General features: G+C 43.5%; 1 protein-coding gene across 2 annotated transcripts in view; it reads right to left on the reverse strand.

The window, feature by feature from the left end:
- SEMA3C (semaphorin 3C) overlaps positions 1-16,182 on the reverse strand; it is a 184,159-nt gene that overhangs the window by 37,447 nt on the left and 130,530 nt on the right. For both annotated transcript variants that reach the window (XM_083183068.1, XM_083183067.1), the window contains exons 11-12: positions 6,249-6,393; positions 4,315-4,537 (exon numbers count right to left, since the gene is read on the reverse strand). In XM_083183068.1, the coding sequence (XP_083039194.1) occupies positions 4,315-4,537; positions 6,249-6,393 (368 nt within the window). The remainder of the gene's footprint in view (positions 1-4,314; positions 4,538-6,248; positions 6,394-16,182) is intronic.

Raw genomic sequence — 16,182 nt, forward strand, 5'->3', positions numbered from 1 at the left:
GTGCGCGCACACTCGCGCAATGCATTCCTGGGACCGCTGGAGACCCTGGAGAAGATGCCGGAGGCCTGCTGTGGACGCCCTGGGACTTGGTAAGTATGAAAAGAGGGTTAGGGGGGGTAAAAAAAAAAAAAAAAAAAAAATTCGAATGATTCCAAAAACCACGGTTTTTGGAATAATTCGGATAAGAGATCTACGGATACGGGATACTCAACCTGTAATAACTTCATTCTATTTCATATTCATCTGGTCATTCTATATGGTGTGCTCAAAGTGGCATCTCGTAAGCCATAACCAATGGGTACAAAAGTACAGAGCAGGGAAGTATGGGGAGCAGCCGGATGTGGATACAAAGGAATTCTATATTTACTGTATAAGTGTCATGAAAAATATTGCAATGCAAATATATCTTATCAAAGGCAAAGAGCAAAAAAACCCTAATGTAACATTAAGTTTATTCTCAAATTTTTGTTGTCATTTATTATACTCTCTAAATGCCAAAAAAGTAACTGTTTATGTTCTCTTTAGTTCTGTGTATAAACAACAATATGCTTTATTTAACAATAGAATGTGGTCTTGAAGATTACAATGTAGCATTGATATGCAAGATCAAATGCAGTATATGGCAAAACATCACACACACTTTCACTCTCTCATCTGCTGACAATTGCATATCAATTTGTAACTATAGCCATAAATAAACTAAAGTTTAACACACTGGAAACATATGCGTAGAAGATGGGATTGTATGCAAGCCAGCTACCTACTGCCGAACCCAAACATGAACATGTGTATGTGGGGTAACACTATCGAGTGTCCGGATCATACTGTACATCTTTTTAATAAAAAAAAAATGTAAACAGTAGGTATCATGCAATGTTTCTCCCCCAAGCAATATCTGTATAATACACATGTGGTCAACATAAACAAAAGGTCGACACAAAAAAAAGGTTGGCACATGAAAAGGTCAACATTAGTTTCTCACGTTTTAAAATTATTTTAACTCTTTACAATCCACGTGGACCAGTATTGGGAAATGGCGCGAAGCATGGCGAGCCATAATGAGTGTACATGGCACAATCATTGGGGGTACACATGCTCAAATGTCACACCAATTTTTTTTACGGTCGACCCTATGATCGATACCCATGTATAAAGCCCAGTGAATAAATATCTGTATAAATGTCTATCTACGGCAGTCAAATGAAAAGTGGAGTAAGCGAGGGGGATTCTGGAATGAGAGGAGTTTGGAGATGTAGAATATACATATCCATAATGGGTGCAGGGTACACTCATATAAAATAAAATGATATTACATGCCTGCACACAGCATCTATTCATCAGGATAGTGTACTGGCGGTATGACTAGCAGCTCACAGAGCACTGAGCATGCCCCCACAGTAATGAAAAAAGGAGGCATGGCTTATGATTATGCAGAAATACAATGCCCCTTTTCGCGCATGCGCGCCAAAGTCACAAGGCTTGGCCCCAAATAGTGTTGCCAATATTTGGGCAGATGTATTAAGCCTTAAAAAGAGAAAAACGAGAGGGTGATAAAGACTGATACTGTAAATGTCCAGACAATCAGACCCTAACTGTCAGTCATGTTATAGATAATTTAAAAAATGCCAGTTAGGAACCATTAGCACCCTTTCGTTGAACTCTTTTAAAGGCTTAATCCATCTGCCCCACTGTTAGATATGCTGCATATACACAGTATTATGTATTATAAAGCATAATATAGGCTAGGATCCAGCAGCATATTTTTCTATATTATCAAGGATGAAGAAGATTTTCAAGCCTTCCCGAATATTTTGTGCAAAAAGTACATTTTGTATGCCACTCTCAGCTTGTATGTTTGTAATAACATTAGAATAGTTCATCCAATTGTATGTTACTATAGTGAAATATATAACAATGTATTATAAAAATATATTTTCCGGTATTATAAAGGATACAGTATGCAATGTAATATCCAGTATCTGCCCATATTTTGAGCCTTCTAGGTAAATGAGGCATGCTGGGGATTACACATTCAGCACTACTTGTAATTATGACCATAACTTTATTCACATCATAGTGCACTCTATTAGGATATTTTCCCCCCTTTCTCTCTGCGTGTTGCTGCTATCACCCACCTGGACTTCACAAATCTCAATTTCTGGAAGATTTCTCTGCCTGGCTCCTCCACATCTCAACTTCTAAATTTTCCAACATCATCCTGGGTTGACTTAAATATCGCTATTGACAGTCCACAATCTTTGCATGCTTCCAAACTCCTCTCTGTAACCTCCTCTCTCGGCCTCTCCGAGTGGCTGACTCCTCTACTCATGAGGAAGGCCAATGCCTTGACCTAGTTTTCACCAGACTGTGCTCAGTCTGATTTTACTAACACTCACTTCCCCCTCTCTAATCACAATCTCATTACCCTCTCGCTCTCCTTCATTACCCCAAGATCACTGACACTGAAAGCATGCATGCCTACTCTAACCCGCAGAAATACTAATGCTACACCTATTTCTACATTTATCTCTCCTGACTCAACTGTTTGTCATCTATACCAGACTCTTGAAACAGCCCTTGATGAAGTGGCTCCAGCTTCCCATTACACCCCACGCGGGCTTAGATGCTAGCCATGGCATGACAATGGCGTAAATCTCGCAATCTGAGTGATTTCCTCACATATAAGACTATCTACCGCTCCTACTGCAATGCTTTGGACACTGCCAAACAAACACACTAACAATCTCTCATCTCTTCTCATGCCACCAACCCTAACTGACTTTTTAACACATTTAAGTCTCTTCTGTACCCTCCTCCCTCATCAGATACCATCAGTGCACAAGAACTTGCCTCCTACTTTAAGGACAAGATTGATAACATCCGAGATGAAATGTTATGCTCTTCTGCAGCCTCTAACCTACTTACTTCTCCATCTGAACCCTCTGCACTTTTGCCCACACATGAAAAGGAAGTATCCACACTCTTCTTATCCTCCTACTCCACTACAATCATTCAAACTCTATCTCCAGTGCTTATCCAAACCTGAACTAAAATCTGCAATCTCTCTCTTGCTACTAGTACTTTTCCTTCTTCGTTCAAACATCCAGTGATTACTCCCATTACTCACAAATTTGACCCCAACTCACTCTCTCAGCTCCCTTGCCTCTCCAATCTACTCGAGAGACTTGTCTACTTTTGCTTCACACACTTTCTTAACTCTTACACCCTATTAGACCCACTTCAGTCAGGCTTTCAGTTCCCAACACTCCACTGAGACAGCACTGACTATAGTGGTGAATGATCTGGTCACTGGTAAGTCTAAAGGCCATTACTCACTTCTCATTCTTCTAGATATCTTTACTGCATTTGACACTGTTGATCACACTGTTCCCATAGCCCTCTCCTGGTTCTCATCTTACGTATCTGATTAAGCAATCGATTGGCGATCCCTATTAATTTTTGGTTGGGATTGCCAAAAGGGGAGCCCACACATCTAAAATTAATTGTGGCAATCATTTCCAGATCTCAGGATTGTCACAATTAATTGCTGATGTATGGGGCCCATTAGTTCACTTTAGTCAAACAAAAATTATCTTGTAAATGTCAAATCCGTCCCTAGAAGTATATATGTCTCCAAAAAATATTTATATACAGGAGCCTGCACACTGCATGTGGCACATGATAAGCATCAGACTAGATGGGGTAAATGGTTCTTATCTGCCATCAAATTCCTTGTTTCTACTATATTTTAAACTAAATCTATTTTTATTAAACTAAAGGTCCTTACACACTGGGTGATTTTGAGCTGAAAGCCACTCAAAACAAAGCCTTCCGCCACCCGCTGACTGTGCCAGGAAGGGGAAAGCGTCTCAGTGTGTATGCACTGAGTGGCTTTCCCCTCAGCGCTGATGACAGCAGCATCGCTGTCCATACATGCTGGACATAATTGCCCAGTGTGTATGGACCTTAAGCTTATAACTTGGTGTCACTGGCTTGTACACAGCATAAACAGGAGAAGATCATATAAAACATACAGTACACATTTTCGTACAGATAATAATGATGTACTTATAAGGCTTGCAATCTTACACTTGACATTCTCTTTGCTTAAGAGCCACTTATCTCCAGTTTCCAATCATTTAGACTGAAATACAACTATACTATAGCAATCATGATGCCTTAAACATAACTGTGGCCATTAACTGTCAATTTTCTGTACATCCTTTTTTACAAGTTATGATGAATTCATAGACAGATTCAGGAAAATCAATAATTCATTTTTATGAATATTTATATTTAACTTGCTCTGCTTACCTGTTCCAAGAAACAGGACATGGTACTTCCCATCTGCTGCATTTACTCTATCCACAGCTATCTTTGTATACTTGTAATCTGTTCCTGTTCTTATTAGAAGTGGTCTCTTATGTGCTGGATAGACTGAGTTGAACATAAGTGGATGATTTCTTATGAAGGTAACAACATCATCTGGAAATTCTTTGGTTGTCAGCACAGTTGGGGTAAATGCACCTCCAGGGCACTAAAAACAAGACATAACTGTATCAGCTGCAGATATATTCTAGGTTTCCAAACGCGGTCCTCAAGGCACCTATCAGTCCAGGTTTTAAGTTATATCCATACTTGGACATGGGTGACATACTCAGTACTTCAGTCAATTTGATTTAACCATATGTGCTGGGATATGGATAGACTTTGGCACGTTGGCATGCCTTGAGGACACTCTCTGGAACCTCTTTTATAGATAACTATTTCACCAGCTGATGACTTTATTGTAGTGACTTATAATGTACTTATACATCTTTTATCAAACTCAAAGCTGATTTCTAAACATAACCCTAAATCTTAGATAGTGTTCATTGTAGCACCCGCCAGCTTTGAAAACCCATGCAGTTCCTCTTCCCTGCCTGGGGTGTCACTGTCTGCTGTAGTGCTTCTAGCTCAGTGTGGTCTGTATATCAGTACTGATATGCAAACCAGACGTGTGCTAGAAACACCACAGCAGACAGAGACACCCCAGACAGGGAACAGAAACTGCATGGGTTTTCAAAGATAGCGGGTGCTACAATGAAGTCTATCTTAGAATTATATTGTATATCAGGTGTGGCAATAGGGCCAGTGTGCTACAAAGGAACCAGGGGAGTTTATATTTTAAGCTTTGGCAAGTCATGCATTTGTATAGGAAAAGTGTGTCTTATTTGCTTGGCTGTGCATATCTCCCTGCAGTTTGGAGCAGCTGAAGGCATGTTACTAAACATGCAGAGCAGTTGTGAGGCACTCCCTTAAGAAGGGATGGTCGAATATTGTTTCCTGTCTATCTGCGAAGGGGAGGAGTTTAATGTATAAAATGAGTGTCTGAGGGGTTTTATCTTGATGACTGATGCCTTAAAACTGTCCGGTGACTACGGTGAAGTTCTCTGTTAGTTAGTTAGTGGTTGAGATGTTTTAGAATGAGTTATGATGGATGCTGGCCTGTGGTCATACTGATAAAATAAAACCATAGTGCACAAGTCCAGAGTCAGTGTTTGCTTCCACATAGGACTACAAATGAACCCATTATATAAATCAATAAATGCATATCAACTAAAGGTGATCTGAATTTGAATTATACATGAAAACATTAGTTTGATTTTATCATAGAACGAATACTCATAAACATTTTTCTCTTTTTTTCTACAAATAGTTCTTCATTGAATTTTCTATCTCTTTTTCTGCATTATGCATAATAAAATGAGAAGGAATAAATGGAGGCCTATAGCATAAAGAAAACAAACTATTCTATTATAATAAAATACAGTAATACAATGGCAGCAATCAAATCAGCCTCTATGGGGGGTATGCAATCCCAGGTCCCCACAGTCGGTATGTCCCAACAGTCGGGACCCAGTTTATCGTCAGGCTGGATTCAAGTCTGCCTTGACAAAGGTGATGCCAGATCTCCGAAATGTTGGCAACAGCATATATTTTTTTTGCAAGACTCCAAAGCAAAGATGCAATGAACAGATTTTGGATGCACCAGCAGTGGGTAATCAACTCTTGTTGGAGAGGAGAGGAGGTGGCTATTGGATAGTTATTATAATTGCTAGACATGACCCCTGCAACATGGCCACCCCCTCATCTTGTGATGGCCACATCGCTAACCCAGTACCTGGATGTGAAATGCTGGGGTTTATTTGAGGTCTTAAACATTGTCTTATGTGATGCATATTCTAACAGGTGAAAGTGAAGCTTACCGTGCCAGGCCTTGGATATGGAATCCTACCCTGATAAGGAATTAACTGGTGGTTTGGGCCTTCTTTGTGTGCAAATGGTCCATTGAACACAGTCTGGATGTCAGACATGTGGTAAACACATACGGCAGACCCTTTGAATACTGAGCTGAAAAAAATCAAATGCTTCTGTTAACATGATCTGTGGTAATAGAAATGTATAAGAGTAGAATGAAAAATAATAATTACAAAGCATTATTTAACCCCTTCCTGACAGAGCCAGTTTTTGCGTTCCTGACAGAGCCCTTTTTTTCAAATCTGACATGTATCACTTAAGTGGGGATAACTTTTTTTTGCTTTTACTTATCCCAGTGATTTTGAGATTGTTTTTTCGTGACACATTGTACTTCAAATTAGCGGTAAATTTGGGTCGATACAGTCTGTGTTTTTTTGTGAAAAATACCAAAATGTCGTAAAAAAATGGAAAATTTAGCAATTTGCAAAATGTTAAATTTTCTGCTTGTGAGACAAATAATCATACCACTCAAAATAGTTAATAACTAACTTAGACCATATGTCTACTTTATGTTTCCATCATTATTTCAACTTCCTTTTAATTTTTTTGGACACTAGGAGGCTTACAATATGAATAGAAAATTCTCAAATTTTCAAGAAAATTTCAAACACTGATTTTTTTAGGGACCAGTTCAGTTCTGATGTGACTTTGAGGGACTTGTATGTGAGACACCCCCATAAATGATGCCATTTCAAAAACTGCACCCCTCACAGTATTCAAAACAGCATTTTGGAAGTTTGTTAACCCTTTAGGTGTTTCACAGGAATTAAAACAAAGTGTAGGTGAAATTTCAAAATTTCATTTTTTTTGCAGATTTGCAATTTTAATACATTTTTCTAAGGAACACAGTACATTTTACTAGAGAAATGTGACTAAAAATTGATTCCCCCAAATCTTTTGTTTTCATAAATATCCTATATGTGGCCCTAGTGTGCACGTTGACCAAACCACAGGCTTCATAATAGAAGGAGCACCTACTTGATTTTGGAGCCTCCTTTTTATGAGATTATTTTTTAGGCACCATGTAGGTTTCTAGGCACCATAAGATGCTAAAATTTAGGAACCCCCCCACAAGTGACCCCATTTTGCAAACTACACCCCTCAGGGAATTCATCTAGGGGTATAGTGTACATTTCAAACCCCCAGGGGTTTCACCAATTGTGGTACAACTGGGCAGTGAAAATTAAAAATTAAATTTTTTACACAAAAATGCAGTTCTGGCTCAAAATTTTTCATTTTCAGAAGGTATGAAGGAGAAAAAGCACCCCCAAAATCTGTGCCCCAATTTCTCCCGAGTACGGCAATGCCTCACATGTGACCAAAAAATACCATTTGGGTGCATGGCAGGACTCAGAAAGGAAGGAGTGATTTTTGGATTTTGCAGCTCAGATTCTGGTGGAATGTTGGTGGGTGCTATGTTGCATTAGCAAGACCCCCCAAGCACCAATACAGTGGAACCCCCCCACAAGTGACCCCATTTTGCAAACTACACCCCTCAGGGAATTCATCTAGGGGTATAGTGTACATTTCAAACCCCCAGGGGTTTCACCAATTTTGATACAACTGGGCAGTGAAAATGAAAAATTACATTTTTTTACACAAAAATGCAGTTCTGGCTCAAAATTTTTCATTTTCATAAGGTATGAAGGAGAAAAAGCACCCCAAAATCTGTGCCCCAATTTCTCCCGAGTATGGCAATGCCTCATATGTGACCAAAAAATACCAGTTGGGTGCATGGCAGGACTCAGAAGGGAAGGAGTGATTTTTGGTGGTGGAATGTTGGTGGGTGCTATGTCGCATTAGCAAGACCCCCCAAGCACCAATACAGTGGAACCCCCCCACAAGTGACCCCATTTTGCAAACTACACCCCTCAGGGAATTCATCTAGGGGTATAGTGTACATTTCAAACCCCCAGGGGTTTCACCAATTTTGATACAACTGGGCTGTGCAAATGCAAAATTACATTTTTTACACAAAAATGCAGTTCTGGCTCAAAATTTTTCATTTTCACAAGGAATGAAGGATACAAAGCACCCCAAAATCTGTGCCCCAATTTCTCCCGAGTATGGCAATGCCTCACATGTGACCAAAAAATACCATTTGGGTGCATGGCAGGACTCAGAAAGGAAGGAGTGATTTTTGGATTTTGCAGCTCAGATTCTGGTGGAATGTTGGTGGGTGCTATGTTGCATTATCAAGACCCCCCAAGCACCAATACAGTGGAACCCCCCCACAAGTGACCCCATTTTGCAAACTACACCCCTCAGGGAATTCATCTAGGGGTATAGTGTACATTTCAAACCCCCAGGGGTTTCACCAATTTTGATACAACTGGGCAGTGAAAATGAAAAATTACATTTTTTTACACAAAAATGCAGTTCTGGCTCAAAATTTTTCATTTTCATAAGGTATGAAGGAGAAAAAGCACCCCAAAATCTGTGCCCCAATTTCTCCCGAGTATGGCAATGCCTCATATGTGACCAAAAAATACCAGTTGGGTGCATGGCAGGACTCAGAAGGGAAGGAGTGATTTTTGGTGGTGGAATGTTGGTGGGTGCTATGTCGCATTAGCAAGACCCCCAAAGCACCAATACAGTGGAACCCCCCCACAAGTGACCCCATTTTGCAAACTACACCCCTCAGGGAATTCATCTAGGGGTATAGTGTACATTTCAAACCCCCAAGGGTTTCACCAATTTTGATACAACTGGGCAGTGAAAATGAAAAATTAAATTTTTTTACACAAAAATGCAGTTCTGGCTCAAAATTTTTCATTTTCAGAAGGTATGAAGGAGAAAAAGCACCCCAAAATCTGTGCCCCAATTTCTCCCGAGTACGGCAATGCCTCACATGTGACCAAAAAATACCATTTGGGCGCATGGCAGGACTCAGAAGGGAAGGAGTGATTTTTGGATTTTGCAGCTCAGATTCTGGTGGAATTTTGGTGGGTGCTATGTCGCATTAGCAAGACCCCCCAAGCACCAATACAGTGGAACCCCCCCACAAGTGACCCCATTTTGCAAACTACACCCCTCAGGGAATTCATCTAGGTGTATAGTGTACATTTCAAACCCCCAGGGGTTTCACCAATTTTGATACAACTGGGCTGTGCAAATGCAAAATTAAATTTTTTACACAAAAATGCAGTTCTGGCTCAAAATTTTTCATTTTCACAAGGAATGAAGGAGACAAAGCACCCCAAAATCTGTGCCCCAATTTCTTCCGAGTACGGCAATGCCTCACATGTGACCAAAAAATACCATTTGGTTGCATGGCAGGACTCAGAAAGGAAGGAGTGATTTTTGGATTTTGCAGCTCAGATTCTGGTGGAATGTTGGTGGGTGCTATGTTGCATTAGCAAGACCCCCCAAGCACCAATACAGTGGAACCCCCCCACAAGTGACCCCATTTTGCAAACTACACCCCTCAGGGAATTCATCTAGGGGTATAGTGTACATTTCAAACCCCCAGGGGTTTCACCAATTTTGATACAACTGGGCAGTGAAAATGAAAAATTACATTTTTTTACACAAAAATGCAGTTCTGGCTCAAAATTTTTCATTTTCATAAGGTATGAAGGAGAAAAAGCACCCCAAAATCTGTGCCCCAATTTCTCCCGAGTATGGCAATGCCTCATATGTGACCAAAAAATACCAGTTGGGTGCATGGCAGGACTCAGAAGGGAAGGAGTGATTTTTGGTGGTGGAATGTTGGTGGGTGCTATGTCGCATTAGCAAGACCCCCAAAGCACCAATACAGTGGAACCCCCCCACAAGTGACCCCATTTTGCAAACTACACCCCACAGGGAATTCATCTAGGGGTATAGTGTACATTTCAAACCCCCAGGGGTTTCACCAATTTTGATACAACTGGGCAGTGAAAATGAAAAATTACATTTTTTTACACAAAAATGCAGTTCTGGCTCAAAATTTTTCATTTTCATAAGGTATGAAGGAGAAAAAGCACCCCAAAATCTGTGCCCCAATTTCTCCCGAGTACGGCAATGCCTCATGTGTGACCAAAAAGTGTCAGGACTCAGAAGGGAAGGAGTGATATTTGGATTTTGCAGCACAAATTCTGGTGGAATGTTGGTGGGTGCTATGTCGCATTAGCAAGACCCCCAAAGCACCAATACAGTGGAACCACCCCACAAGTGACCCCATGTTGCAAACTACACCCCTCAGGGAATTCATCTAGGGGTATAGTGTACATTTCAAACCCCCAGGGGTTTCACCAATTTTGATACAACTGGGCAGTGAAAATGAAAAATTACATTTTTTTACACAAAAATGCAGTTCTGGCTCAAAATTTTTCATTTTCAGAAGGTATGAAGGAGAAAAAGCACCCCAAAATCTGTGCCCCAATTTCTCCCGAGTACGGCAATGCCTCATATGTGACCAAAAAATACCAGTTGGGTGCATGGCAGGACTCAGAAGGGAAGGAGTGATTTTTGGATTTTGCAGCTCAGATTCTGGTGGAATGTTGGTGGGTGCTATGTGGCATTAGCAAGACCCCCGAAGCACGGTGAAATGATGAACCTAATAATCCATAGATGTGTGGTATATTTTAAAACACTCCTTTATACATAGGCCGGGTTTGTCGGGGCAAGTTTCACAGTGGAAAATAGTTTCCTTTCTTATTCCTTTTTATAGCAAACTTTGCACCTTTTTTGTGTCCTGCCCTTTCTTGCAGTGGAGGGGATTTCGTTCGGAAAATGCTGCCCTGGTACAATACGGGGGCCAGTACTAGAAGTACTGGGGCCCTCTGCCTGCTGGTTCCCAAATACTAGGCCCTCTATGACTTCCTCTTGAAAGTGCATAAATGTCCCCCTCTGGCCGGTAGAACGGAATAGCACGTAAGCGTTATACAGTGCCATCTGGATGATATACACGGCCAGCTTCTTGTACCAGATTTTTGTTTTCCGCAGGGCACTGTACGGCTTCAGTACCTGATCTGAAAGATCCACTCCGCCCATGTATCTATTGTAATCCAGGATACAATTAGGTTTTGAGGTGTGGGTACTGGTACCTCGTACAGGGACGGAGGTGGTACTGTCTCCGTGAATTGTTGTCAGTATAAGGACATCCCTCTTTTCCTTATATTTGACCAACAACATATTTTGGTGCATATTCCCCTGCTTTCACCCAATTACTTGGGCAATGTGCGTTTTTGGGAGGCCTCTTTGGTTCTTGCGCACAGTACCGAAAGCTGCTGTACCTCTTGAACCAAGGGCCTTAAACAGGGGGATGCTAGTGTAAAAGTTATCCACATAGAGGTGATAACCTTTATCCAGGAAGGGGTGCACTAAATCCCAGACAATTTTTCCACTAACACCTACGAGGGAGGGGGGGCATTCTGGCGGTTCAATTCTTGAATCCTTCCCTTCATATACCCTAAACCTGTGAGTGTACCCTGAGGTGCTTTCACACAGCTTATACATTTTTATGCCATACCTTGCCCTCTTACTGGGAAGGTACTGGCGGAATTTAACCCTTCCTTTAAAATGTATAAGGGACTCGTCTATGCAAATGAATTTATCTGGGATGTACATCTCTTCAAATTTGGCACTGAAATGATCAATGACCGGCCTGACTTTGAATAGCCGGTCAAAGGTGGGATCATCTCTGGGTGGGCACTGTGCATTATCGTTGTAATGCAAAAATTTAAGGATCGTCTCAAATCGAGCCCGGGGCATGGCCATACGGTAAAATGGGGTGCTGTACAGAACATCTGTACTCCAATATTGCCTAATTTCTGGCTTTTTTACTATGCCCATATGAAACACCAGACCCCAAAACGTCATCATCTCTACTGCATCTACAGGGGTCCACCTAGCAAATGATGACGTGGGGTTTTGAGCAATAAACTGCTGGGCATATAAATTACTTTGGTCCACCATTAAATTTATAAAATCATCAGAGAAAAATAATTTGAAAAAGTCAATTTCTCTGAGACCTGTGGAATCAAATTGGATTCCTGGCATGGCCAAAAACTCAGGAACCTGGGGCTCAAAATTGTCTGGTGGTGGGGTCCATACGAGATCAATTATTGGGGGGTGGGTCTCAGCTGCTCTACGGGGGCGTCTTTGAGGGGGTCCCTCATCACCAGAGGAGGAAGAGGAGCTTAAGACGAATCCTTCAAATTCCCCGCTTGCATCACTGGCTGTGTCAGAGTCAGAGGCAAGCATGGCATATGCCTCCTCCGCTGAATACATTCTTCTGGATGACTGGGATGACATTTGGGATGACATTTGGGATGCCATTTTTATTTTTGTGTTACTGGTAGTGAAATGTTTCAGCACGTGTATAGTGTAGGGGGGGGGGGGTACAAACTTTATTTCAACCCGGGGGGTATGTAGTGTGTAGTGTGTATGTAGTGCAGAAAAAAAAAAATACTTTATACAAAAAAAAAAATGAAGGGGTTAAAAAAAAAAAAATTGAAGGGGTTAAAAAAAAAAAAATTGAAGGGGTTAAAAAAAAAAAGGTCCTGCGCCAAAAATTGAGCACAGATGTTGGTCAGTAACGTCCGTCACTGAACAGCGCTCAAAGGCAACAGGAATTTGATAAAAAAAAAAAAAATAGATCAACCCTGTGCCGAAAAAGATGATGTCACAATATGTAGTATTCAGTGTTACCTGCATGCAAAATCCTGCTGGCTCTGTCTATTGCTGCTGACAGCTCTGTGTGGTTAAAGTCTGCATGCTGATTTCAGCTTCTGATCCACTCCATGCTGCAGGAAAGTCTGTGTGATCTGAGCTCTGCTGATTAGTTGCAACACCTGGTAACTCTCTCCTGCAGGAGAGTTCAGTGTGAACTGACCATGCTCAGCCTTCATTGATTAGGGCACCTGTGAGTAATTAGCTCCCTGTGCTTCCTATAAAAAGGCAGTCTCTGGCAGACAGAAGCTGCCAGAGTATAGGCTCACATCCTGCTCCAGCGTCCCTTGTACTTCACTGTATTCCTGATCACCAGATACTGACTTCGGCTTGCTTCCTGACTATCCTTCGGCTTAATCCCTGTGTACCGTGAATCGTGGGTTACCTGTGTATGACCTCGGCCTGCCTCCTGACCACTCTCCTGCCTGATCCTCGTGTACCGTACCCAGTGATTACCAGTGGACGACCTCGGCTTGCCTTCTGACTATTCTCCTGTCTGACCCTTGTGTACTGTGCTCCGTGACATACCAGTGTACAACCCGGCTAAGATGACTACGCATAATCCTGAATCCACGCTACCTGTTTCCAAGGGGTTACCAGTGCCACATGGGGAACCTGCTCAGGGGACCGCGACCGGCATGTCCATAGCAGCAAAGCCCAAATCCCAACTGGAGGGGTCACTGGTGAACACCTATGGCGTGGTAAGACTCCGCACCCCTGTGTCAGGTCTAGCCAATCCCCGGCCTGGTGACCAGCGTGATGTACCTGAGACCGTGACAGAATACTCTGGCCCAAAAAAGGAGCTATGGGAGCAACTGTCTGCTAGGGTCTGTAAGCAAGAGCAGAACCAAGCTCTGATTTTACAAAGCATACAGACTCTGTTACAGCGGATGGACTTCGCTTCATCTCCTCCAATATCCGTGGAACCAGTGTCAGAGGCATTGAAGATTCTTCACCTTTTAATGCAGCAGTTGCAGGAGCTACTGACTAAGGTGTTTTCAGTGATTACCGTCTTACTAGGCAGTCCTTCTAGTGGCACGGTACCTTCCACTCTAGGTTCAGTGCCTGTGAAACCCTCTGATGACATTCCGGGCACTCCAGTGGCATCTACATCTGTGCCCTGCAAGGACAGGTACCTGAGTCATCCTCGTCCCCAGTTGTCTGATGAGGAGCGCCAGCGGCGTAGATCCCTCAGCCTATGCTTTTATTGTGGAGCCCAGGATCATTTCATCGGGGATTGTTCCCTACGTGGGACCCGAAATAGAGCAGTAGATTCTGTTCTAACCCAGAGGGAATCCTATGGTTACAACTGGGGTCCTAGGACCAAAATTTCTTTGAAGAACTGTATAGCCCAGGTCCAGCCTCGGGAAGGTGTTCATGATCGCAAGCCCCAAGAGGGGGTCCTGTTGGTCCAAGTCCATGAGAGGGTCCAGCCAGCCTCACCCCAAGAGGGGCCCCTGTTGGTCCAAACTCAAGAGGGAGTCCATTCAGTCTCACCCCGAGAGGGGGTTCCATCAGTCCAACCCCAGGTGGGGGTCCTGTCCATCCAGCCCCAGGAGGGGGTTCATGGTTACAAGCCCCAGGAGGGGAGTATCAAACCCAAAGATGGGGTCCTGGCAGTCCAGCCCAAGAAGGGGCTTCCGAGTAATGTGCTCCAGGAGGAGCTTCCTAGTGTTAAGTCCCAGGAAGGGCATCAAAGTGCTGTACTCCAAAAGGAATTCCCCAGTGTTGAGTTCCGAGAGGGGTCTCAGAGTGTCGTGCACCAGGAGGGGTCTCAGACTGGCAGGCTCCAAGCAGGGTCTCAGAGTACCACACCCCAAACAGGGTCTCTGAGCATTGCGCCCCAGGTGGGTTTCCTGAGCACTGCACCCCAAGAGGTGTCTCTGAAGGTGGTACCCCGAAAAGGGCGTCTGAATGCATTACCCAAAGAGGAGTCTCTGAGTGTGGCTTCCCAAGTAGGGCCACCGAGCACTTTGCCTCAAGAAGGGGCTCTGTATGTCACCCCAAGTAGGGGTTCCGAGTTTATCACCCCAAGTGGGGGTTCCGAGTTTATCACCCCAAGTGGGGGTTCAGAGTCTATCACCCCAAGTGGGGGTTCCGAGTTTATCACCCCAAGTGGGGGTTCCGAGTTTATCACCCCAAGTGGGGGTTCCGAGTCCGTCACCCCAGGTGGGGGTTTCGAGTCCGTCACCCCAGGAGGGGGTTCCGAGTTAAGCACCCAAGAAGGGTGTCCCCAGTTAATCACCCCAGATGGGGATTCCGAGTTAATCACCCCAGATGGGGGTTCCGAGTTAATCACCCCAGATGGGGGTTCCGAGTCCTCCACTCCAGACGGAAGTTCCGAGTCCTCCACTCCAGACGGGAGTTCCGAGTGTGTCACTCCCAGTAGAGATCCATCTGCCCTTGCCTTCGGGCATGAGGACCCATCTGCCCTTGCCTTCGGGCATGAGGACCCATATGCCCTTGCCTTCGGGCATGAGGACCCATCTGCCCTTGCCTTCGGGCATGAGGACCCATCTGCCCTTGCCTCCGGGCATGAGGACCTATGTGCCACGGCCTCCGGGCCTGTCTCCGTGGCCTCCGGGCCTGTCTCCATGGCCTACGGGCCTGCCTCCAAAGTCTCCGGGTCTTCCTCCGCAGCCTCCGGACCTGTCTCCAGTACCCTCATGGTCTCTAAGGTTCCAATGCCTGCCATTCAAGAAGATTTGCCTGTGTTGCTGGGAGTCCCGGCTCTACCCAAACTGTCCTCCAAGTCCATTTTCCAGGAGGATCCAGTTCAATTGGATTCATTTAAAGAGCCTCAGTTTGTCCAATTTGATGGAGATCTCACACATTTCCAAGCCCTAGCAGACTATTATTTAGATGCTATGAACTCTGATCCATTCTCCGGGGTTAATTTGGCAAACATTGTCAAATACTTAGTGTTGTCATTCAGGGGAGAAGCCATGGAGTGGGTTAGTACACTCATTGAGACTCATGACCCCCGACTAAGAGACCTAATTTCTTTTTCCAAGGCTGTGGTTGAAAGATTTGGACCCAAGACTCCTGGTGAGAGGTCTATCCTTGCCGCACCTGAGGTCAGTCAGAGTGGTGAGTCAGCTGGACTACATTCTAAAATTCCCAGAGCATCCCCAAAAAATTTTTTGAGACCCGATTCCTTGAATTTAAGAGGTGGAGTTATATGTGTAGGTTCTTCCAGGTTGATGGTGGATCCTCATGAACTCC

This window comes from Crinia signifera, chromosome 4 (assembly GCF_055691185.1).
Source record: "Crinia signifera chromosome 4, ASM5569118v1, whole genome shotgun sequence".
NCBI classification, from domain to species: domain Eukaryota; kingdom Metazoa; phylum Chordata; class Amphibia; order Anura; family Myobatrachidae; genus Crinia; species Crinia signifera.